Genomic DNA, 25,923 nt, shown 5'->3' with positions numbered 1-25,923 from the left:
ATTGTTTCGGATTCCAAAATCAGATCAACTGTGTTTCAGGATCACCAACCATCTTCCATCCCTGATTAAACCACCTGTAATCTGTGCAATTTCCTGACAGGAAAAATTAAGTATTTGGATAAAAGCTGTAATTCTATCTGCAGTACTAACTGGTATCCTAGAGATAATTGTTTAAAAGTTGGAGTACAAGCCGAGAAAGCTGTTAAAATAAAAAGCATATGGGATCCTCGGTTTTATAAATAAGGGATAGATTACAAAAGCAAAGACATAGGCCTCGATTTTAATTCTCCACGCCTGGCAGAATTCAGGCCGGTGGGGGGGGGGGCGCAGATAAAATGGAGCGGGGGATTTACCCACTCCATTCCTGCCTCGATCTGACTGCTTGCAATTTAAAATTGCAAGCGGCATTGACACTCAGCCCAAGCTGGTGGGTTCCCTTTAATATGCAGATCAGGCTCCGATTACATCACAGGGACCTGATCTGCTATTTTAACTGGAGCCTGAATGGGGGAGATGTGATGGCTTCCCTGCTTGGCCAAACCTGCCAGGAGCTGGATTGAGGGTAAGAAGAGGCCCAGCAAGGTAAGTTTTAAAACTTTTTTTTTAAAGTTTCCTTGTGGGCCAGGAGGATCAGGAAGCATAAATTTAAGATTATCATCAAAGGAACAAAGGTGAGGACAATTTCTGTTTTACATGCATAGAACAGATCAGTCATGAAATGCCCCACCAGAAACAGTGGTGGAAGCAGAATCCACAATAGCTTTTAAAAGGAAAGTGGATAAATATTTGAAAAAGGGTATGAGGGAATGTGCAAGCAAATAGGCCCAAATGGATGACTCTTTCAGAGAGTCAGTGCAGGTACAAAGGACTGAATGGTTTCCTCCTGTGCTATAAAAATCAATAATTCTAATTCACTGCAGAGACAATTATTAACATGTGTCAGGATCCAGTGAACTAGGCTTAAGTTTGTCAGAAGCTGGGATGCTGATCATTGTGAACTTTCATGGTAGGCAAGCATTCTGCTTCTCTCCTGATCTACAAATGTATATACCTTCTTCCCTCTAAATCAATCCTTCAGGCCTCTGCAGCTGAAGGCAGCCTTTAAAGGTTTGGGTCTTTGCCCACATACCAAGAAATTCCAGTAATATAGGTTGTGGGCCTGTGTACATTTTGGTGTGACCCTGTTGATTTTAAAGTGGGCTGGTGCTCTCGGACTGGCTTGAAGAAAGTTCTCATCCCTGACAAACACACTTCTGGCTAAGTAGGGCCTCATGATCGGAAGGGAGACCCAAACTAGTGACTCTCAATGAGAAAGAATTTAAGCAACAGGATTAATGACATCTCCTGAACAATAGCAGGTAGAGAGGTTACTTCTTGCTTCAAAGAGATAGATGGTGGGATGCTTTGTACTTAAAATACTTTGCCAGCCTTTCCTTCTCCTTCAAATAAGGCCATCAATCAAATCTCACAACAGACACAGTCTCCACGCTGAATATTTAGTTTTCGGTTGGAAAAAAAAGGAACGATAAAATATCATTTGGATTAACATATCACAAGTCAAACATTATTTTTGTGGATAATTGGTAGAGTCGAGGTAGTACAGTGAAAGCTATTGGCCTTGACTTCAAAGTCATTTTGCTAGACAATTGTCTTGTGGTAATTTAAATTAGTGATTCTCTATTGCATTTCCTGGCCTTTCACCTGTTTGGACCTCTTCCTATTCCTTTCTCATTTTTTTCTTTGTGTATTTTTCCCCAAACACAGATTCAACAAACACGACACTGCTTCAACAGGCATTTGGCCCAAACCGAGCAATGTGACGTTATCATCTGCTGATATAAAGATCTCTGAGTCAAAAACATCCAGTATGAAGCTGGATTTTACTGTGTAGATGAAGTGATAAATTAGGAATTAGGCACTAGATAGTAGAGGAATGTGTTCTAAAGTTGTTTGAAGCCTAAAGTTTCCCTTTAATGGATGTATAGAATTTTATATATATTGCTTAACAGATGTCTAGTAGTGTTAGAAGGAGCAAGAATGCCTTGTTCGTGACGACTTATTTCCTGTAAACTAGTATTGTGATCTACAGTAAGTGGTGACTCACTTTCAATTCATCTACATTAAATAATGAATTTTGAGACCAGCATTTATAACCTATTGCCCTTATTCTTACTGGATAGATTTTTCAACACTTGCTAATGCAGAGTTCATGCAGACAGGACCAACATGACAAGACGGCAGCAGATGCTTTCCAGTTCTTTTCGAAGGCAAAGCATCTGCCACAATACAGTGCACAACAGTTCAATAATGAAACACCGGTCATTTGAAACACTTCCAGTGCCAACCGGCCCTCTTTGTACAGATTAATGTAGACTGTGGAGCAAAAGATCTACCTCAGCAGACGAATCATACAGCACAGATGTAGGCCATTCAGCCCATCGTGGCTGTGCCAGCTCTTTGAAAGAGCTATCCAATTAGTCCCACTCCCTTGCTCTTTCCCCATAGCCCTGCAGATTTTCCCTTTTCAAGTATATATCCAATTCCCTTTTGAAAGTTACTGTTGAATCTACTTTCACCACCCTTTCAGGCAGTGCATTCCAGATCATAATAACTGTATGTGTAGTTCTGACTTGAGATTGTATGGGTTTCATCAAATGCAAAGCAGAAAACTTTTTAAAATAATCATAACAAAAAACATAGGTGATATCTAGCTGCAATTGACATTTTTGTTATGAGGGGATTCTACCTTTTTGTTCCCTTTCCACATTCTTAACTATCTTCACTCTAAGGTATAACCACATGTGTAAGCACTTCATTTCTTGACCTCCATTTTGTGTTATCAGGGCGATGTTTTTATTTTCTCAATAATTATCTTTCCTCTCCTCAAGGTATTCACTCCTAGAGATATGATCCCAGTACCTCACGCAAGTGGCCATGATTCTTGTGCAAGTCTGGACAGCAAGTGCTATTCAACCATGCAGGGCATCACAACAGGGCTTGATCCTGTCCTCAGCCGATGTCCACACCCACGTGCCTCCAGTAAGAGTTGCTAGATAGCAATTGAGAGCAGACACCCTAGTGAATTTCTTCATCCATAACCCAGGGGCACCAAGGATAATTCTAACACCCCTATTGTTAGCTATGATCAGCTAACTCAGAACAGGTTGGAGGTTGAATTTGGTACCTTCCTGGTCTGTACGACTCAGCTGCTCATTGGATAAACTTTCTGGATCACTGGGTGAGTCCTTATGCATTATTACAGCGATTTATAGGACTGTAATTTATTTTTAGTGCTTGCTTCAGTGCACTGTATTGTGTTTCCTTAATAAGTTTGGACAGTTACTGCATCTGAAAATATGTTGTTTTACAGAGATACATTTTTTTAAAACTGATTTTCATTATTTCTGTGTTATATGCACTAACATATTAAAATATGATGTGGAGATGCCAGTGATGGACTGGGGTGGACAAATGTAAGGAATCTTACAACACCAGGTTATAGTCCAACAAATTTATTTTAAAATCACAAGCTTTCGGAGATTATCTCCTTCATCTGACGAAGGAGATAATCTCCGAAAGCTTGTGATTTTAAAATAAATTTGTTGGACTATAACCTGGTGTTGTAAGATTCCTTATATTAAAATATGGCCATTTCAAAGTAAGGGGCACCCTTGTAGCCCCATAACATTCAAATAATTAAGGTTCCGCATGACCTACTTCCTCATCATCCTCTTTAAGGCAGGAATGCCAAGCAGGCTGTGGACTTTTCTCTCTTTGAGACAGTGCTCCTACGTGGAGTAGCTGGGCAGCGTCAATATTTCTACATGATATGCCATAGGAAGGCGAGTTTAAACCTTCATATTTGGGTATGTGTGTCACATACACACAGACACACATGCAGGTCTGTTTTTGTTTCTGGGTTAGATTCAACACTGGATGACAGAGTATGAAGCAAGCATATTCACCTCTAAAATATCAAGTCAACTCCAATATAACTTGACAAGAGAGTACCCAATTCCTCAGCTTTCAACAGAGTAACGTTTCCTGTCGGGCCAGAGCCTAATGTACCATTTGCTGTTGGCTAATGTACACAGTCTTTGCGGAAAAGGTTGAACAATGGTATCCTACAGTTAAAAGGCAAGGGGCCAAATATTCCAAATCAGCACAATCACTTTAGGGACTAATTGGAATAAAAACTTGTTTGTAGTCACAATATCTCGGATTACATCTCTGTGATGCTCCACATAAAACACAACTGAAATACAAGCCAGCCAGCCAGCCAGCGTCATGCATCATTCCAAGAATTAAAGACGAATTGAATTTTTTTTGCTGGTAATACGAATGACAATCAATAGACCCTCTCATCCTTAAAATGGAACTGAATATGTATGAAAAATGTATAATTAGCGTGAATTTAAAAATGATCAACAGCAACATAGAAAAGGCCAGGTGCAGTCCAATCATTGAAAGAAGAACGTACACTTGTGCAGCACCTTTAACAACCTCAGGACTTCTGAAAGCGCTTTATAGCCAATGAAGTACTTTCTAAAAAAAATGTAGTTACCGTTGTAACGTAGAGAATGCTTCACTGCACTTAGTCACTTCAACAAAAAAGGTCTGTTCACATATTTGCTATTGTTGGACCTCATCACTGTCTTCTTGGAGTGAAAAATGAGGTTCATAACTGTACAGGAAAGCATAATGCAACATACCAGCTGTCTCCTAGTGTCCAACATAAAACATTTCACTGATATCATGCAGGTTACATGCAACATAGCAACTTACTCTGTTGAAGCTTTCACTTGGTCTACAGATGGCGAGTTTAAGTCACTTGCAGGGGTTACAGGTGTGTTTGAAGTTATCGCAGAATGGGCTTGGGTGTCAGGTTGTGCTGGGTGGATGGAAATCATCTTTGAACTCTTAGCATCAAACCTTGTAGGACTGCTAGCACTCAGTCTTTCAGGGGTTGGGCTGTGCAGTCCAGTCTGTGCTGGGCTGGTTGGTCTCATCACTGGTGATACCTCAGCCATGTTTTGTCCTGAAGATCGCCTGTTTTTCCGTCCATCATCCCCATTTGGGGTCAACTTCCTCCTGTCTCTACGTGCGTTTGACATCTGTCCATCATCTTCACCATCTTCATGCTTCAGTGCATTCTGAGTACAGAAAAATTATAGTGAGATCTGGATCTGAATATCGAGTACTTGCATTTCATTCAAGGGATCGTCTGGTAACATAAACCTTTATACACACAGGGACTGGAAACTTTGGAACAGCATTCCTACTGTCAACTCCTATATCTGAGTGAAAACTATAGAATTATTTTACAATCAGAACTAAGTATTATCACTTTGATAATGAAGGGAAAAGCACAATCTAAACTAATACAGCATCTCGGTAGCGCCCAACCATTACTACACCAAGATGGAAACTTTTAACACTCTATCTTTACTTGCGATTAACTAACGGATGCGACCTTTCCGATTTTAGGTAGAATATAAATGAAAAATTGGGATAGCAACAGTCCAGTGAACTCTATTTAAATCTCTACCGCCCTTATAATGGTTGCACTGTGAGTAGAAGTGAAGGGGAGTATATGCAGACTTAAGCTGTGCCAATAAAGTTAAAGGGTCAATTTTTACAATGCTTTTTTGTGTTCCTGAAATCAGAAACTTTTTCAAATTCAGCCAGGAACTCTCTATTCTTTTCACTGGACACTTTGCCAGTTTTCCTCTACAGTAGGTTTTTTTACCCTTTACGTGTCTTGAGTACACACAGAAGAGTGGACAGGAACATTGTAGTAAGTTTGCTTTTATAGGCCTCACTGTAAAGACAATAATAAACAAATGGTTGGAAGGGGGAAAAGAGCTATGATGGAGGGCATGTGGAGAATAACAAAACAAAAGCAACAGGGAAAAGCAGAGCAAGAGCAAAGCAATATAAGAACATAAGAAATAGGAGCAGGAGTAGGCCATGCAGCCCCTTGAGCCTGCTCCGGCACTCAATAAGATCATGGCTGATTTTCTACCTCAACTCCACTTTCCTGCCCTATCCCCATATCCCGAGATTCCCTTAGTGTCCAAAAGTCTATCGATCTCAGTCTTGATCTCAATGAATTAAAATATTTTATACACAATTTACTTGTAAACCACATTTTTTTCCCCAGTATTTCCTTGTTGATTATCCATTTATGCACAGATCTTGGATCAGGATACCTCAATAATTTTTCTTTTTTTTGGCAATTTGTATCAATATAAAGGGGGGGGGAATCAGTTTCAAAACATACTTATTAAATGGTCCTTTTATATGAAAAATCTGATCATGATCTGGAACAATGACAAACCCATATAATTATGGATGGACTCAGCATTACCCAATACTTTCTAAATGGACTGTTATGAAAAAAAATTGAGAGATCATTCCAGAGAACTCTAAAAATAACTTAGTTATGCCTTATAAGGAAGCAAAAATCCAAGTATTGCTGCACAGTTAATCTGTCCACAGCCAAAACTTCACAAACACGTCACATTACACAAATTGACTGGTTTCCTATTTTGTGACATCAGATTTTATGAGCACTAGCTGATTTATCTGTGGGTTTTTACACCCCTGTGTTTCATACGACACTGAGCAATGGAAACATAAAAACGTATGTTCAGTGGAGCAAGAGAGCAATACAAAAAAAATCTGAGGAGTATTCAGCATGGAGCCAATTATGGAAAAGCATACCGATTTATCAAACTCTACGTGTAGGCAAATCAACATGGAAAAATGAAAGGAATGAAGTGTGGTGTAAGCATTTCAAAGTAAAGGAACAGCCTCCCACAGCTAATAATGGCAAATTGCTTCACCCTTTTGAATGCCATCCATTCCAAGTAAAAACTGCATGGAATCATTTGTTCTGTGCCATATTGAATACATTCCCTTTTTAAAATTAATACGTAAGTGCATTTGCAGATTGAATTTATACACTCAATGGCCAGACTCACTACCTTGCTGTAGCACCTGCTCAATTCTTGTGGCCACCACCAGATCAAACCAGTTTTATTCAGTGCCGGCACCAATGGTATTTTTTTTTACCTTCCCAAAGCCACGACGCTGGGGACCAAGTATTTCTGCCATGTAGGGAGGAAGACCATTTGGAAAGCAGGTATGTCCTGGAGCAATGCTTTCAACACAGAGGACCAAAGGCCTATTAGGCTCACCTCAACAGCAAGCTTCACATATTTTTCTGTAAAGAATGTACTGACTCTTGTTGCTGATATGACAGGAGTCCAGGACAGCATTTTTTTCCCTTTTGAAATTTGAGAAAGATAGGGCAATTCAGATGTCAGATATTAACCTTCCGTTTTGTACCCAGTGTTCTACTTTCCACCTATGCTGCTTCCAATATGGCCAGGAGACCAGAGCTCAGCTTCCAAATGGCAAATGGTCCAAATACATTAATAGGTTTTAGTGTTATAGGTTTCTAAAATGAACTGTACAGAACAAGAAAAAGTGGTAAATGGCATTATAAAATGGAAGAGGAACCATCGGGTAATGGCTCAGACAGAAAATAACACAAGCAGATGCCAGTAGTACCAAAACAGGACTTGTCTCAAGATAGAACATCACAGAGGTTTAAAAAAAATCTATAACCGAGAGCATTAAAATGAGTGTCGAGTATATTAAAATTAGACACCAGCAGGTTAAGAGTGTCCAACTGAACAAGAGGGGGTGAAAACTTAAGTTTGCTGAAACCCTTTCCCACCACCTCTCTACCCATCGAAGGGAGCTACCACAAGTAGTTTTAAGAGAGTGCTCATAACAAGTGACTGGGTTACTTTCCAGATCATTTCCATACATGCAGAGTGCAGGAGCAGCCCTTTGTGCCATCACATGACCAAAATAGGTCAATTGACATAAAGCAGATCAATTGAACAATCCATCACAAGGTCCACGAGAAGACCTAAAAGACAATGAGTGCCTTAAGATCAATTGCAGATTTGGTGATGGTCTTGAACTCTTCTAATGATAATAACAACAACAACTTGCATTTATATAGCACCTTTAACATAATAAAACATCCCAAGGCACTTCACTGGAACGTTATCAAACAAAATTTGACACCGAGCCACATAAGGAGATATTAGGAGAGGTGACCAAAAGCTTGGTCGAAGAGGTAGGTTTTAAGGAGTGTGTTAAAGGAGGAGAGGGAGGTGGAGAGGTTTAGGGAGGGAATTTCCGAGCTTAGGGCCAAGGCAGCTGAAGGCATGGCTGCCAATGGTGGAGCGATTAAAATTGTGGATACGCAAGAGGCCAGAATTGGAGGATCGCAGAGATCTTGGAGGATTGTAGGGCTGGAGGAGGACACAGAGATAGGGAGGGGCAAGGCCATGGAGGGATTTGAAAACAAGGGTGAGAATTTTAAAATCGAGACATTGCAGGACCAGGAGCCAAAGTAGGTCAACAAGCACAGGCGTAATGGTTGAATGAGAATTGGTATGAGTTAGGATATGGGCAGCAGAGTTTTGGATGAGCTCAAGTTTATGGAGGGTGGAAGATGGGAGGCTGGCCAGGAGAACACTGGAATAGTCAAGTCTATACTTGACTAATGATAGAAGGCAGAAGGGTTGAACTTTGGAGCAAGTTGAGAAAATGCAAAGAAAACCATCAACTTCTCTTGAATTTCCCCAACATGAATTGAGGATCAGGAGTTCAAATGTTCTTGAAGCACTGAGGTGAAATTAGTACGTTGCAACATTTTCATTTGGTCCTAGTGCAGCTGGTTGCTACTTGGCTCATTGTAATCTGCTGAAGAATTAGCTTCCATCTGCTCATCTGAAACAGTTATATTCAGTTCTCCTTCTGCTTCCCCTACCGCTCCTACAATTCTCTAAACATCCCTCATAGGCTGGAGCTCAATGGATTTTTAGAAACAAGAGCAGAGTAAAACAGTGACACAAGTATTTCTTCCAATGGGAGGAAGGAAAAGTCCCCCAATGGTTTACACCAAATATGATCAGTTATTAAATATATGTAATTGGAGATAGTGCTAGATTTCACCACCTGCAACATAAAATTGGCCCTAGAGATAGACACAATATCAGATAGTAACCACCAAGAGCTGAGAAAGTCATCCCAAGCCTCTGCCAGTTTTTGCACACTTCTGCAAATAGAAAGCACTCATATTGAGCTCCCACCAAGCAGGGAGAAGATTTTGTCCTGAGTACACAATCATTTTGTGGTGAATTTGTCAGGTGGCCGTTATGTAAGAATGGGAGCTTCACCATCAGCACTCTTCAGGACCAAAGAGCCTATTAGTCTAATACCAGCCCAGAGTTGCTTACCTTTAAAATAAACAACACATGGATTGTTATTGCTGGCATGAAAGGAGTCTAAGAATGAGGTAAATCAAAAAAATGAGGAAAACCTTCAACATACTCAAGTTTATTTTTGTGAAAGCCGATGACATCATCAAGGAGGTTCCTTGAAGTTCTTGAGCTTCAATGTTTGAGGGAGCTGAATTGACACAAAGTTGAAATGTCAAATTGCTGAAGCATCCTGAGAGCCTGTACAAATTAATTCACCTCCTGCAAAATTTCCTCTTTCAGCCAAAGTTCCTCCAATGAGGTTATCAGTTTTATATGAAATTTAAAGAAAAACTTAATCAAAATAGACCAAAAAAGGCAGATGGATGGAAAACGCTGCGAATGCACAACACTCTATGCACACAGCATCTGAATAAAAATGGCAGGTTATTCTTTCAGGTGAGAGTCATCATCAGCGATGAGAACTGATGCTGACTGACTGACTTGTGTGTTTCCAGCATTTTTTTCCTCTTGGTTTCAATTTTCCTTTTTATGAAAAGCATGTTTTAAGTTAATCCCAAATCTTTTCAAAGTTGATAACAATGATGAGAATCTCTCTTTAATAAGAAATTGTACCTTCGAAGCGTAAACGCAGACTAGTGATACATGCACTGTTCTTTCAAGCATGAAAGGGGCCCCATAATATTGAGGCAGTGTAGCTGTAACCAATTTTGCAGTTGTTTTCCAAGGGTGAAAGAACAATCACAGCACATCACCACCTAGTGTGAGATTCTATTTATATTGCATAGCCACTCTGGGGAGGTTCAGGAGGTAAATGATCCTAGAATATACTATATTTTGTTACAGCTGTGAAACATCTGTGTAGCAGGTGTGTAAGTCATGCTTTGACATATATTTTGTTCCTGGCAAGCGTGGGTCAGTGCCTTGTAAATTGATGCGATCTGTACTGCGCAATGATTGACTTCACTGCACGAGGAATGACAATGTTATTGGTGAAACTGCAGGCCCTTTTATACAACAAGGAGAGCAGCTCCCAAGGGCGTTGTTTGTACTGCGAATTTACACTGCACTTGTGTCACCAGTCTCCTTCTGATCCAGTGGCATGCATGAAGCAGCCATTATAAATCGGCCACCTTTCATGCACAATATAACTCTGTCATCACATCAGTAGGTGTCATGACGCACAAATCATCTAGTGCAAAAAAAATGTTGCATCTTGACATCACGACAGCAATGCATAATGTGATGTCATTATGTCAAAATCACGCTGCCACCAGTGCAGCACTTTCAGTGGCCAGACTTAGACCAGCTGCAGGGACTAAGACTTAGTGAAAAGCAGTTCTTCCTGGCCACTGGACTAACAGAATACGATATTTTTAGCTACACCTGACAGCCAGTTGAGAGATGCCTGGGCAACAAGAGGTGACAACCAAAGACCTATAGAAAAGCAGCTGGTCATTAACAGAGCATTGTGTTCTATATTTCGGGAGCAGCTCCAGGATTGGTAATTCAATCCTAGCAATGTTAACAGAAACAAGATCAATCAGAAAAAGTGACTGAAAGCAGCATTTCACTTTAGAGACCTGCAAAAGAACACAAAATCCTACAATAGAGTAACTGCAGAAATCGTGATAACAGTAGTTTCAGTGTGTGGAGGCCATTCAGTTTGTTCTAAAGTGTACGACAAGAATGCTGTTTGGTTTACCCATGCTTTTGTTACCTTCAGACTCAACTATTCCAATGTTCTCCAGGCCGACCTCTTATCTTCCACCCTCTGTAAACTTGTGCTCATCCAAAACTCTGCTGCCTGTACCCTGACTCGCACCAAATCCCGTTCACCCATCACTGCTGTGCTTGCTGACCTACACTGGCTCCCAGTCCAGTGGCGCCTCAGCTTTAAAATTCTCATCCTTATATTTAAATCCTTCCATGGCCTTGCCGCTCCCTATCTCTGTAACCCCCTCCAGCCCTACAACCCTCCGAGATATCTGCGTTCCTCCAATTCTGGACCCTTGTGCGTCCCCAATTTCCATTGCCCCGTAATTGCCAGCCGTGCCCTCAGTTATCTCGGCTCTAATTTCTGGAATTCCCTCCCTAATACTCTCCATCTCTCTACCTCTCTCTCCTCCTTTAAGGCGCTCCTTATAACCTACCTCTTTGACCAAACTTTTGGTCACCTGTCCTAATATCTCCTTATGTGGCTTGGTATCAAATTTCGTCCAATAACGCTCCTGTGAAGTTGGATGTTTTGCTCCGTTAAAGGCATTATATAAATGTTACACCAGAGATTCTGTTTATTCCCCCATACAACCTGATGAAATCTTGTAATAATGTCAAGAACATGACTGTCACATCAGCAGCAGAAGTGAGTGAGTTAATCGAATTATCTGATAAATCATTCATATGTTATGGTCAGCACCATGGATGGGGAAGAGCTGTTGGATTGAAACCTAACAAATATATTTTGATACCACATATTATCTAAGTTCTTAAATTAAAATAGTGAAAGCTTGTTGTAAATGTTTACTTTGAGTACAAATTATAAATTGATGTGCTGTTAGCAGACTAGTTCCAGTAATAACACTGTGAAACACTCTCTCCCCCACCTTGATGTCTGCTGTCACTTGCAATGCTATTTCCATGAAGTGCAAAAAGTATTTCATGAAGGCAATTTTACCATATGGTATAAATACTTGTCTTTAGTTTTTTGTCTCCTCTTATTCTTGTGCAATCTAATTGTAAAAAGGATGTGCTTCCTGTCAGTCACGGGTCTATTAATCGCTTCGTTAAAGTTACAGGCAACTAATGTTCAAAATATTGAGCCAGGAAGATAAAACATTAAGAATGTTCACAGCACAGCTATTTGGGATCATCCATACACTACAGCTGCTAGTTTCAGATTGGTACCTGCTTACAGAGACAAGGTCAGGAGAACGGAGTTCCACTACTCAATCTGTATCACTCTCTGATCAGGGAAAATGGACCCATGTGCATGTAGCCGGTGTGAATCTGAAGCGACGCGAGGTTGTCCAACATAATTGCCTGAATTAGATTTGGATGATTTCATATCCGAATCACACTGCAAAGTTTGTGTTGGTACAAATCTGAAACTGCTATGCATTAATGCAAACTGTACAGTGTAAGTAGTGTGTAGTATAGGCATATTGAGAGAGAATTCCACCTTATGGTAATGCACTCCTCACTGCTTACAGCGGGCACGTTGGCGTCAATGCCCGCTATAAGCGGTGAATAGTAAAACCAAAAAGGTAAGTAACCAACATATTTTGTTTAAAAACAGAAAATCTGATTTAGTAACTGCCTCTCCTAATTGTTGCATCCAGAATCTCATCCTGAAGTAATCGCACTTTAACGAGATGCAAACAGATGATTGAAACTGCTTGAGGACCCGACTTTGCCTGAAATCAGCAGAGCCTTTTAAATGGGTTGACTCCTATGGTAATTGATTATCACCATTTGCAAATTAAGGTGACTAGCAATCTTAAAAAGACAAGTCTAAAGGCATTGCGTCTTAATGCGCGGAGCATTTGCAATAAGCTAGATGAATTAACAGCGCAGATAGATATTAATGGTTATGATATAGTTGCGATTACAGAGGCAAGGCTGCAGGGTGACCAAGGATGGGAACTGAACATCCAGGGGTATTCAATATTTAGGAAGGACAGGCAAAAAGGGAAAAGAGGTGGGGTAGCGTTGTTAGTAAAGGAGGAAATCAATGCAATAGTGAGGAAGGATATTGGCTCGGAAAATCACGATGTGGAATCTGTATGGGTGGAGCTAAGAAACACCAAGGGGCAGAAAACGCTGGTGGGGGTTGTCTATAGGCCCCCAAACAGTAGTGGAGATGTAGGGGAGGGCATTAAACAGGAAATTTGAGACGCATGCAAGAAGGATACAACTATAATCATGGGTGACTTTAATCTACATATAGATTGGTCAAACGAAATTAGCAATAATACTGTGGGGGAGGAATTCCTGGAGTGTGTATGTGATGGTTTTCTAGACCAATACATTGAGGAACCAACTAGAGAACAGGCGATCCTAGACTGGGTATTGTGCAATGAGAAAGGATTAATTAACAATCTTGTTGTGCAGGGTCCCTTAGGGAAGAGCGACCATAACATGATCGAATTCCTCATTAAGATGGAGAGTGAAGTAGTTGAATCCGAAACTAGGGTCCTAAATCTAAATAAAGGAAATTACGAAAGTATGAGGTGTGAGTTGGCTTTGATAGATTGGAGAACTTTACTAAAAGGGATGACGGTGGATAGGCAATGGCTAATATTTAAAGAACGTGTGCAGGAATTATAACAATTATTCATTCCAGTCTGGCGCAAAAATAAAACAGGAAAAGTGGCTCAACCGTGGCTTACAAAAGAAATTACTGATAGTATTAGATCCAAAGAGGAGACATATAAAATTGCCAGAAAAAGCGGCAAACCTGAGGATTGGGAGCAGTTTAGAATTCAGCAAAGGAGGACAAAGAGATTGATTAAGAGGGGAAAAATAGAGTGAGAGTAAACTAGCAGGGAACATAAAAATTGACTGTAAAAGCTTCTATAAATATGTCAAGAGAAAAAGATTAGTGAAGACAAATGTAGGTCCCTTACAGTCAGAAATGGGGGAAATTATAATGGGGAGCAAAGAAATGGCAGAACAATTAAACACATGCTTTGGTTCTATCTTCACAAAGGAGGACACAAATAACCTCTCAGAAATGTTAGGGAACCAAGAGTCTAGTGAGAGGGAGGAACTGAAGGAAACCAGTATTAGTAAAAAAATATATAGTGCTAGGGAAATTAATGGGGCTAAAGGCTGACAAATCCCCAGGGCCTGATAATCTACATCCCAGAGTACTAAAGGAAATGGCCCTGGAAATAGTGGATGCATTGGTGATCAACTTCCAAAATTCTGTGGACTCTGGAACAGTTCCTACAGATTGGAGGGTGACAAATGTAACCCCACTATTTAAAAAAGGGAGAGAAAAAACAGACAATTACAGACCAGTTAGCCTAATATCAGCAGTGGGGAAAATGCTAGAGTCTATTATAAAAGATGTGATAACAGAACACTTGGAAGGCATTAACGGGATTGGACAAAATCAGCATGGGTTTATGAAAGGGAAATCATGCTTAACAAATCTACTGGAGTTTTTTGAGGATGTAACTAGTAGGATAGGGGAGAACCAGTGGATGTGGTGTACTTGGATTTTCAGAAGGCTTTTGATAAGGTCCCACACAAGAGGATAGTGTGCAAAATTAAAGCACATGGGATTGGGGGAAATATACTGGCATGGATTGAAAATTGGTTGACAGACAGGAAACAGAGAGAAGGAATAAGCTGGTAACGAGTGGGGTACCACAGGGATCAGTGCTTGGGCCTCAGCTAGTCACAATATATATCAATGATTTGGATGAGGGAACGGAATGTAACATTTCTAAGTTTGCAGATGACACAAAGCTGGGGTGGAATGTGAGCTGTGAGGAGGATGCAAAGAGGCTCCAATGTGATTTAGACAAGTTGGGTGAGTGGGCAAGAACATGGCAGATGCAGTATAACGTGGATAAATGTGAGGTTATCCACTTTGGTTGTACAAACAGAAAGGCAGATTATTATCTGAATGGTGATAGATTAGGAAAAGGGGAGGTGCAATGAAACCTGGGTGTCCTTGTACACCAGTCGCTGAAAGCGAGCATTCAGGTGCAGCAAACAGTTAGGAAGGCGAATAGTATGCTGGCCTTCATTGCAAGAGGATTTGAGTACAGGAACAGGGATGTCTTACTGCAGTTATACAGGGCCTTGGTGAGACCACATCTGGAGTATTGTGTGCAGTTTTGGTCTCCTTATCTGAGAAAGGATGTCCTTGCCATGGAGGGAGTGCAACGAAGGTTTACCAGACCGATTCCTGGGACGGCAGGACTGACGTATGAGGAGAGATTGGGTCGACTAGGCCTACATTCACTAGAGTTTAGAAGAATGAGAGGTGATCTCATCGAAACATATAAAATTCTAACAGGACTAGACAGACTAGATGTAGGGAGGATGTTCCCGATGGCTGGGGAGTCCAGAACCAGGGGTCACAGTCTCAGGATACGGGGTATGCAATTTAGAACCGAGATGAGGAGAAATTTCTTCACTCAGAGGGTGGTGAACCTGTGGAATTCTCTCCCACAGAAAGCAGTGGAGGCCAAATCATTAGGTGTATTCAAGAAGGAGATAGATATATTTCTTAATGGTAAAGGGATCAAGGAATATGGGGAAAAAGTGGGAACAGGGTACTGAGTTAGACGATCAGCCATGATCATTTTGAATGGCGGAGCAGGCCCGAAGGGCCAAATGGCCTACTCTTGCTCCTATTTTCTATGTTTCTATGCTCGATATAGCCACGTGCTAATTGGCATTGGGAAGGCAGATCAGAAAGGTGAATGCGTGGCTGAAAGAGTGTGTGGGAAGGAGGGGTTCCATTTCATGGGACACTGGCAGCAGTACTGGGACAGGAAGGAACTGTACCACTGGGACAGGCTCCACCTGAACCGGAATGAGACCAGAAGCCTAGCAGAAAGGATAAATGGGGCGGTGCATAAGGCTTTAAATGGGCACGATGGGTGGGTGGGGGTGGGGGGATCTGGTAGCAATAACAAAAGCTTAAAGATAAAAGAAACAGGAGACGAGTGTAAAGGTCAGACCAGAGTAAGGAATAAACATAACGTAAATGGTCAGGGAACAAATACACGTAAAAAAGGAGATTGAGCCAGTCCAGGGAACTATAGACCAATTAGCTCAATGTCGGTGGTAGGAAAGATAATGGAATCCTTACTCAAAGATGTAATAGAAAACATCTAGAAACCAAAAATATAACAAAGAGCAGTCAGCACAAATTTCAAAAGGGAAGGTCATGCATGACCAACCTTATTGGATTCTTTGAAAAAGTAACAGAAAGGGTAGACAAGGGTAATGTACTAGATGTAATATATTTGGATTTTCAAAAGGCCTTCGATAACGTACCGCATAGTAGACTCATGACTAAGGTCAGAGCATGTGGAGTCAGGGGACAAGTAGCAGAATGGATAGCAAGCTGGCTACAAAACAGAAAACAGAAAGTAAGGGTTAAAGGCAGTTACTCAGACTGGCCAAAAGTGGGAAGTGGTGTTCCGTAAGAACATAAGAAATAGGAGGAGGAGTAGGCCATACGGCCCCTCTATTCTTCCTACCAAAGTGAATAACCCCACATTTCGCCACATTATACTCCATCTGCCACTTTCTTGCTCAGTCACTTAACCTGTCTACATCCCTTTGTAGCCTCTTTGCGTCCTCCTCATAGCTTACTTTCCCACCTAGCTTTGTATTGTCAGCAAACTTGGATACATTACACTCAGTCCCTTCATCTAAGTCATTAATATAGATTGTAAATAGCTGAGGTCCAAGCACTGATCCTTGTGGCACCCCATTATTTACAGCCTGCCAACCTCAAAATGACCCGTTTATTCCTACTCTCTGTTTTCTGTCTGTTAACCAATCCTCTATCCATGCTAATATAATACCCCCAACCCCATGAGCCCTTATCTTGTGTAACAACCTCTTGTGTGACATTTTATTGAATGCCTTTTGAAAATCCAAATATACTACATCCACTGGTTCCCTTTTATTTACCCTCCTAGTTACATCCTCAAGAAACTCAAATAGATTTGTCAAACATGATTTCCCTTTCATAAAACCATGTTGACTCTGCCTAATCATATTATTATTTTCTAAGTGCCCCGTTACCACATCCTTAATAATAGATTCCAGCATTTCCCTACTACTGATGTCAGGCTAACTGGCCTATAGTTCCGTGTTTTCTCTCTCCCTCCCAGCAGTGTTACATTTTCTCCCTTCCAATCCACTGGGACCGTTCTAGAATCTGGGGAATTTTGGAAGATCACAACCAAAGCATCCACTGTCTCTGCAGCCACCTCTTTTAGAACCCTAGGATGTAGGCCATCAAGTCCAGGGGATTTAGTGCCATCAATTTCTCCAGTACTTTTTCTTTACTAATATTAATTATTTTAAGTTCCTCATTCTTATTAGACCCTTAGTTCCCCACTATTTCTGGTATGTTTTTTGTGTCTTCTACTGTGAGGACAGATACAAAATATTTGTTTAAAGTCTCTGCCATTTCTTTATTCCCCATTATAATTTCTTCTGTCTCAGCCCCTAAGGGACCTATGTTTACTTTCGCTACTCTCTTCCTTTTTACATACTTGTAGAAGCTCTTACAATTTGTTCTTATATTTCTTGCTAGTTTACTCTCATTCTATTTTCTCCCTCTTTATCAATTTTTTGGTTTCTAAAACTCTCCCAATCCTCAGGCTTACTACTCTTCTTGGCAACGTTATATGCCTCTTCTTTTAATCTAATACTATCCTTAACTTCTTTAGTTTGCCAGGGATGGATCACTTTTCCCGTGGAGCTTTTATTCCTCAATGGAATGTATATTCGCTGAGAATTATGAAATATTTCTTTAAATGTCCGCCATTGCTTATCTACCATCATATCTCTTAATCTAATTTCCCTATCAACCTTAACCAACCCACCCCTCATCTATGTAATTGGCTTTGTTTAAGTTTAAGACTCTAGTTTCGGATTTAAGTACGTCACTCTCGAACTCAATGTGAAATTCTCTCATTATTATCACTCTTTCCCAGAAGATCCCTTACTTTGAGATTACTAATTAACGCTTTCTCATCACACAAGGCATCTAAAATAGCCTGTTCCCTGATTGGTTCCACGACGTATTGTTCTAAGAAACTGTCTCGAATGCATTCCGTGAACTCTTCCTCCGAACTACTTTTGCCAAATTGATTTGCCCAGTCTACATGAAGATTAAAGTCCCCCACGATTACCTTTGCATTACCTTTGTTATAAGCTCCTCTTATTTCTTGATTAATACTCTGTCCAACTGTTAGGGGGCCTATAAACAACTTCCACCAGTGTTTTGTGCCCCTTGTAATTTCTTATCTCCACCCATACTGATTCTATTTCCTGATCTTCCGAGCCAAGGTCCTTTCTCACTTCTGTCCTTATGTCATCCTTTATTATCAGGGCTACCCCACCTCCTTTTCCATTTTGTCTGTCTTTTCGAAAAGTCAAGTGCCCTGGAATATTAGTTCCCAACCTTGGGCACCTTGCAACCACGTCTCAGTAATGGTTCCACAAGGATCGGGGCTGGAACCACTGTTGTTCTCCATTTACATAAACGATTTGGACTCGGGAATCAGAAGCAGAATTTCAAAATTTGCGGACGACACCAAATTGGAGGCTATAGTTAATACCTAGGAGGACTGCGAGAAAACACAGGAAGATATTAATAAACTTGCAGAATGGGCTTGTAATTGGCAAATGAATTTCAATATAGATGTATGAGGTATTACATTTTGGTAGGAAAAATAAGGGGGCCACATGCTGCTTGGATAATAAGAGTCTAAAAAGGGTAGAGGAACAGAGGGATCTGGAGGTACAGATACACAAATCACTAAAAGTAGCAACACAGGTTAATAAGACCATAAAAAAAGCCAACCAAGCACTGGGGTTCATTTCTAGAGGGATAGAATTGAAAAGCAGAGAAGTTATGTTAAACTTGTATAGAACCTTGGTTAGAACACACTTGGAGTACAGTGAACAGTTCTGGTCTCCATATTATAAAAAGGATATAGAGACACTGGAGAAGGTGCAAAAAAGATTTACTAGGATGATACCAGAACTGAGAGGTTATATTAATCAGGAAAGATTGAACAGGCTGGGGCTCTTTTCTCTAGAAAAGAGAATGCTGAGGGATGACCTGACAGATCTTTAACATTATGAATGGGTTTGATAGGGTAGACGTGGAGAAGATGTTTCCACTTGCGGGGGAGACTAGAACTAGAGGCCATAAATATAAGATAGTCACTAATAAATCCAGTCGGGAATTCAGGAGAAACTTCTTTACTGTGAGAGTGGTTGGAATATGGAACTCACTACCACAAGGAGTAGTTGAGGCGACTAGCATAGATGCATTCAAGCGGAAGCTAGATAAACACATGAGGGAGAAAGGAATAGAAGGATATGCTGATAGAGTTAGATGAAGTAGGGAGGGAGGAGACTTGAGTGGAGCATAAACACCGGCATGGACCTGCTGGGCCAAATGGCCTGTTTCTGCTGTACATTCTATGTAATTCTATGATGTAGGCGGCTGGCCGTGCTAAGCGTGGATTGTGTCAGTCTGTCTTAGTGCTTCAGCTGATAAAATTCACCATGCAAATTCAAGAATTATTCATTCACCTGACTGCAGATAAGCTGATTGTGAAGTGAATGACTAAGCTGAACTATCAGACTGCAACACCAAACCAGACATATACTAACATTCAAAAGAGCAATGATGTAACAGGAAAAGCTAGCTGAAGGTGCTTCTTTAAAGAGATCAGTATGAGCGCAACAATTACTATATGGTTGTTAAATACATCAGGCAAATTGGTTTTAGTAAAATGCACTCAATTAAAACCTTCAATAAAAATCAGGTTAGGTAAATAGTGGACAATTATTGGAGAAACCATTAATTGAAGAGGAATGCAGAGTAGAGCAGACAACATAAATCAGCACCATTTATAGAATGCTAAGACTTTAAAAAACCATACCCAATGGTTAATTTAAGCTCTTTGGGATAGAAGCTCACTGTAGCATTAGTCCATGATTGGCACAGCATGAATAAAGCAATGCATTCGCAAGTCAGTATGAAAAGATGGTTGGATTGAAAGATGCTGGCAATATCACAATTCAAAAATAGCCAAATCGAACAAAAGCACAGTATTTACTGACTCCCAGCCAAGGCCGCAACTGCAAAAATTTAAACAGTACATTTGCAGAATTGTCAAAATTCCTCCTTTTTTGGCAATTTGATTCAATTACAGAAAACTGTGGTCGTTGGCATCACAAGTCAGCAGCCATCATTTTACCCATAGTCCAGTCTCCATATTCTGCCATTCTGTCCCCTCACATGATCGGTGGTATAGTGGCCTTGGAAAAGGTTCAGAGGAGAGCCACAAGAATGATTAACAGCTTAAAGAACTTTGGTTACTCAGATAGGCTTAAACAGCTGGGTCTATTTTCTTTATAGCAGTGTAGACTTAGAGATGACCTGATTGAGGTATATAAAATAATGAAAGGGCTGGATTGCATACCTATTGATAGGTTATTTCAGTTTGACAGTTTGGGGAGGACCAGGGTTCATGCAAAAGTAGGAATAGACTAGATGTTAGGCGGTTCTTCTTTTCCTAGAGAGTAGTGAGCCTCTGGAATGTGATTGTGGCTTGTGCAGTGGGTGCTGACTCTCTCCATGCCTTCAAAGGGGAGCTGGACCTATTCTTGGCTGGAGCAGAGATCAGAGAAAAGGTTTTAACAGTTAGCATATGCATGGTCAATGTGATCTCCTGGACTGATCTCGATCACCTGATGGGGTCAGAGAAGAATTTTCTAGATTTTTCCCCCTTTTTTGGCCCTGGGTTTTTTTCTGTTTTATTGCCTCTCCTAACACATGACATGGCTGCTGGGGGATAGAAAGAGTCTAATCATGATGTTCCTGGCTTCATGGGTGTGGGGCACGCTTGATGAACCAGCTAGTCTTTACCTGCCCGTCATTTTTGTATGTTCGTAACTAATGTCTTTTACTTTTCTCAGATTCACAGCACTTTGTACATAATCTCCAGGTAAGAGACTGCCTTGTTAATCTAATCCACTGTTACACAGGAGAGTGAGCATTTAGGTGTGAAGTATCTTAGTAAAGGAAATGAATAAAAACTGAAATGCATTTAAAGAAGAATACAAAAATAAATCTATTGGCCCAGCACATTGGATTTGGCAATCTTTCCCATATTCCTTTAAAAATAATTAAAATTTTATCTAATCTTGTTTAAAATGCTTTCAACATTCAAAGAACAGAATCAATTCAAAACAGAAATTTAAAAAAATCTATTTCTCCAATATGACTAGTGATATAGAGTCGCCAGGACATTCATGACCCATTGTGCTCTGCCATTGAGTAGTAGTAAGCAAGTTTGTGCCTTTGATACCTGGCATGAGGAGATGCTGCCTCTGCTGGATTGTAAGGGTGAGGCAGTGAGTTTAAGTTAGGCACTTCTCCAAAGGGAATGAGAGGCCAAGTTAATTAGGGTAGCCAACATTCAATTCCCAAAGCAAATCCCAATGTAGCGGACTTGAAGGAGTCAGGGACAGTTCCTTCGGCTCCATTTCAGTGCTACTGCAAGACTCCTACTTTGAATGCTCCACCGGGATTTCCTTTGAGAATCACAAGTGTTGATGATGCTAAGTCCAATGCTTAGGGCCCTCTTGTAAATCTCCACGCAGTTAACAAAGCAGCAAAGAGGTTTGCAGGTGAATAGACCTTTCCACCCTCTCAGACGGAAAAGGTCCAGGCAGGGCACAAGGGAACCCAAGAGAGGGAGACGATGGGTTGATCAATTCTACATTATTTTATCAGAGGAGGCTATTTGGGAATATTAGAGCTTTTAGAATTAAGATCAATTGATACTTCATTACACTTCATAATGATAGCTACACACATTGTGACTTTGTGAGGTCATAGGTGCTTGCCATGCGCAGTGCATACATTTTCCATTACTTAAAATTAATTGATTAATTTTGCTTTTGTGATAAACTAATTTCTAAAGAGCCTCCTAATTTACTGTGTTCACAGACAATATATATATTTTTAAATAATTTTTAGTCCCATAATGAAACCAAGAAAAATAACGAACTGTGAGCAGTGACCTATACACTGCACCTCATGCTATGCATTCACATTAAGTCAGTGAAATTGTGTTTTCTATTTAGAATGCGCAGCACTAGGCAGTTTATCAACAGCTGTAATTGTACCAAATACTAAAAGCAGAAAATACAAAGGACATCTCAGAGTTTGATGCGTTGGAGAGAACAATGAGGGGGATAAAAAGAGATTGATCAGCAGTATTTTAAAACCAGCTTTGTTTTCCAGTTAACTCTCATCTTATCTAGATTTAATAGAGTTGTTCAAAATTATGAAGGGTTTTGATTGAGTAAATAAGGAGAAACTGTGTCTACTGGCAGGAGGGTCGGTAACCAGAGTACACAGATTTAAGGTAATTGGCAAAAGAATCAGGGGGAGATGAGGAGAAATTTTTTTACCCAGCAAGTTGTTATGATCTGGAGTGCACTGCCTGAAAGGGTGGTAGAAGCAGATTCAATAGTAACTTTTAAAAGGGAATTGGATAAATACTTGAAAAGGAAAAATTTGCAGAGCCACGGGGAAAGAGCAGGGCTAATTGGATAGCTCTTTCAAAGAGCTGGCACAGGCACGATGGGCCAGATGGCCTCCTTCTGTGCTGTATGATTCAATGATTCTATTGTCGTACAACATATTGGAGCACCAAGTTGCAGTACACAGCAGTGGGGGACACAGGTGCAATCTCTTAGTTCATTGAGCTGCCAACAACCATGTTGTGTGACGTCACCAAACTAACACGGCAGTGACCAATGATCAGCTGAGTGCACCACTAGCAGAGGCGTAGGTGCAGGTCTTCCATTAATTCCTGGACCTGATGCAAGAAAAAATGTGATCTGATAAGCAATCCTTCTCTCACCCACAGCCTCCAATGTATGCCCCTAACTTTCTGGTCTGTCTCTATTTCACCCATAATACTATGGTCATTGTTTCTCTGAACTTCCCCGTTCCTCCTAAACTGCGAAGTACACCATCCACACACTCTTACCACACCGTGTTCTACTCCAACTCATTCTTACTCAAGACTGTGGAATTCTTCATTTCTCTCACTCTTCTCATCCTCCCACAATCTACATCAAGGGTGTCCAACCGTTTAGTTTTCATGGGCTGTGTAGGTGCATACCATGGGGCCTGAGGGGCCACACTTGGTACTACAGGCCAGAGTTTGGACAGCACTGACAAGTTTGCTATCATTTCACCACTAGTTTCTCTATTCATCATGTTCTTTTCAACCTTTGTGGTGTCCTGCACTATGGGCCATGGGCCTTCTCCTGGGTTTCTCGATTTAAAAAAGTCAACTACTTTCCTGCATGTGCTGCACAGTTCAGTGAAGAGCAGGGTTACTGGGAGATAATGGCTGCAATTTAAACCATCATAAAAAAAAAATTGAACTGTTAACAATGCAGCAACTTGTTGAAAAAAGACCCTTCTTTTAATAATGTAATTTACCTCACATACAAAAGATTATATACCTAATTTACTGGAATCAGTGCAAAATCGAATGAAAAACAAATTAGTAAATTGCCTGACTGGAAATGCAAACTATTCAAAGGGAGGAAGGGTGAACCACATCACTGATTATTCTCTGATCGTTCCTAGTTCTCTGAAGTTTTCACCATGTGTTACTCATCAAAGCCAAGCTATATTACAGACACTCTGCCAGACCATGGACCTAAATGTCTAGGCTTCTACTTGATTAATTCTGTTATCCATTTGATCTAGCTTAAAATAAACACTAATAAAGAACAGGTTTATGGTTGCATCATGTGGGGCAAAATTGACTTCTTTCTTGTGGAAAATGAGAAGACATGAAATTATATTACTTCAACATTGTACTCACAATAGCAACTAGGGTAATTATGGGGCCCTCGATTCCTAGCGTGCTGATACATTACAATCTGACCATTAGCTATTGACCCGGGGTGTCAGTGCCTCCTCTCAATTTATTAAAATAAAATGCGTATAGAAACTATAGGTTGGCTTTACCATATTGTACAGATGCCATTAGTAATTATAAACCTAGGACTAACAAACAAGACAAATGACTTGTCTAATCTCACTATATGAGGGTCAAAAGACTGCATGTAGATAGAGAACTCAAAAATATTTGACACCGTACCTCCAATTTCTGAGTTAAAATCATTTATGTATATGGTAAACAACAGTGGTCCCAACACGGGTCCATGTAGAACACCACTTCCCACTTTCTGCCAGTCTGAGAAACTTCCTTTAAATCCTATCCTCTGTTTTCGGTTTCGTAGCCATCCTGCAATTCATTCTGCTACCTAGCCATTGACTCCACACACCCTGAACTTTGTCATGAGTCTCTTATGTGGCACCTTCTCAAAGGCCATCTGAAAGTCTGTATGTTCCACATCCATAGCACTATCCTCGTGTCTACTTTTTGTTATTTCTTCAAAGAATTCAATAAGTTTGGTTAAACATGACCTTCCCTTTAGAAATCCATGCTGACTATTTTTTATTATATTTTCCATCTCTAGATGTTTTGTTATCTGATCTTTTAGTCAAGCTTCCAGTATCTTTCCTACCACTGATGTTAAGTTAACTGGTCAATAGTTCCCTGGATTAGTATGGAATTCCCTCCCACCTCTCTCTCCTCCTTTAAGACGCTCCTAAAACCTACCTCTTTGACCAAGCTTTTAGTCATCTGTCCTAATATCTCCTTCTTTGGCTCGATATCAATCGTTGTCTAATAACACTCCCACAAGGTGCCTTGGGTGGATTTCCTACATTAAAGGCGATATATATAAATGCAAGTTTTTGTTGTTCTGGTTAGTTAGTTTTAACTCCCTTTTTGAAGATAGGAATTACATTTGCTGTTTACCAGTTCTCTGGCCATATTCCTTTCTCTATTGAATTTTTATATATGGACACTTTTATCTCCTCCTTAGTTTCTTTGAATGCAATTCATCTACTTCTTCTACATTTCCTCTTTAGTTGCCTCTTTGGTGAAAAATGAGGCAAAGTGTCTATTCTGTCTCCCTGCCATTTCAATATCATTTTCTGTGAGTTTATCTTGCTCGTCTCTTAGTGGCCCCATCCCTATCTTAATTCTCCTTTTGTTATTTATATGCCTATAGCATACTGTACTATTTCTTTATATATTCTTTGATTTTTTTTCTCAATACCTAGCCCGAATGTTATTGAGCACAAAGTGCTCTCTCCAGACTACCCAGTCTTTAAAGGGCAAAATTTGATTGTGCTGCTGTGTTTTTCACTGTTAATGAAGATTTGGCACAAAATCTCACAAATCCATCATTTCTCTTTACCAAATTTTAGTAAAATTAGTAATCACAAACATTTATCACCAGAACTGAATTCCTATTGTTCCATTTATATATTAAAGAGAAAATAATTTTACCTCATAAATGGTAAACTGCTGCTTTAAGTCTGGGTCAGTTCCTTTATTACTCATGTGCCGTTGGATGATGTTTTCCATCCTCTGTTGCTCAAGGCAGTCAGTAACATCATAGAATGAATCCTGGTCTGGAAGAGCTCCTAGGGTCTGTCAAAAAAGAGAGAGAGCCTTTGAAAATCATCTTTGAAACATTTAAAATATATAAGAAAAAGAATAATAAAAGGCCATTCAACCAACCAAACCTCAACCCTCCAGTGGCCAACTCACTCATTCAAAATCCTTTTGAATATCTTTAATATTTTTGTTTCTACTTCCTTGTCTGGTACATTATTCCAAACATTACAGTAAATCTCTTAATATTGGTTATAAATTTACTTTTCACTAATTCAAATTTATGTCCCCTTGTCCTATTGTCTGGCTTATTTTGAAGT

At 40.2% G+C, this 25,923-nt stretch overlaps 1 protein-coding gene across 3 annotated transcripts in view; it reads right to left on the bottom strand.

The window, feature by feature from the left end:
* Positions 1 to 25,923, bottom strand: part of fhod1 (formin homology 2 domain containing 1) — a 299,703-nt gene that overhangs the window by 80,980 nt on the left and 192,800 nt on the right. For all 3 annotated transcript variants that reach the window (XM_067997797.1, XM_067997798.1, XM_067997799.1), the window contains exons 9-10: positions 25,496 to 25,639; positions 4,786 to 5,153 (exon numbers count right to left, since the gene is read on the bottom strand). In XM_067997797.1, coding sequence (XP_067853898.1) covers positions 4,786 to 5,153; positions 25,496 to 25,639 — 512 coding nt within the window. The remainder of the gene's footprint in view (positions 1 to 4,785; positions 5,154 to 25,495; positions 25,640 to 25,923) is intronic.

This window comes from Heptranchias perlo, chromosome 16 (genome assembly GCF_035084215.1).
Source record: "Heptranchias perlo isolate sHepPer1 chromosome 16, sHepPer1.hap1, whole genome shotgun sequence".
In the NCBI taxonomy this organism is placed as follows: domain Eukaryota; kingdom Metazoa; phylum Chordata; class Chondrichthyes; order Hexanchiformes; family Hexanchidae; genus Heptranchias; species Heptranchias perlo.
Note: the sequence above shows the minus strand (reverse complement) of the source record. Positions and strands in the feature narration are given on the sequence as shown.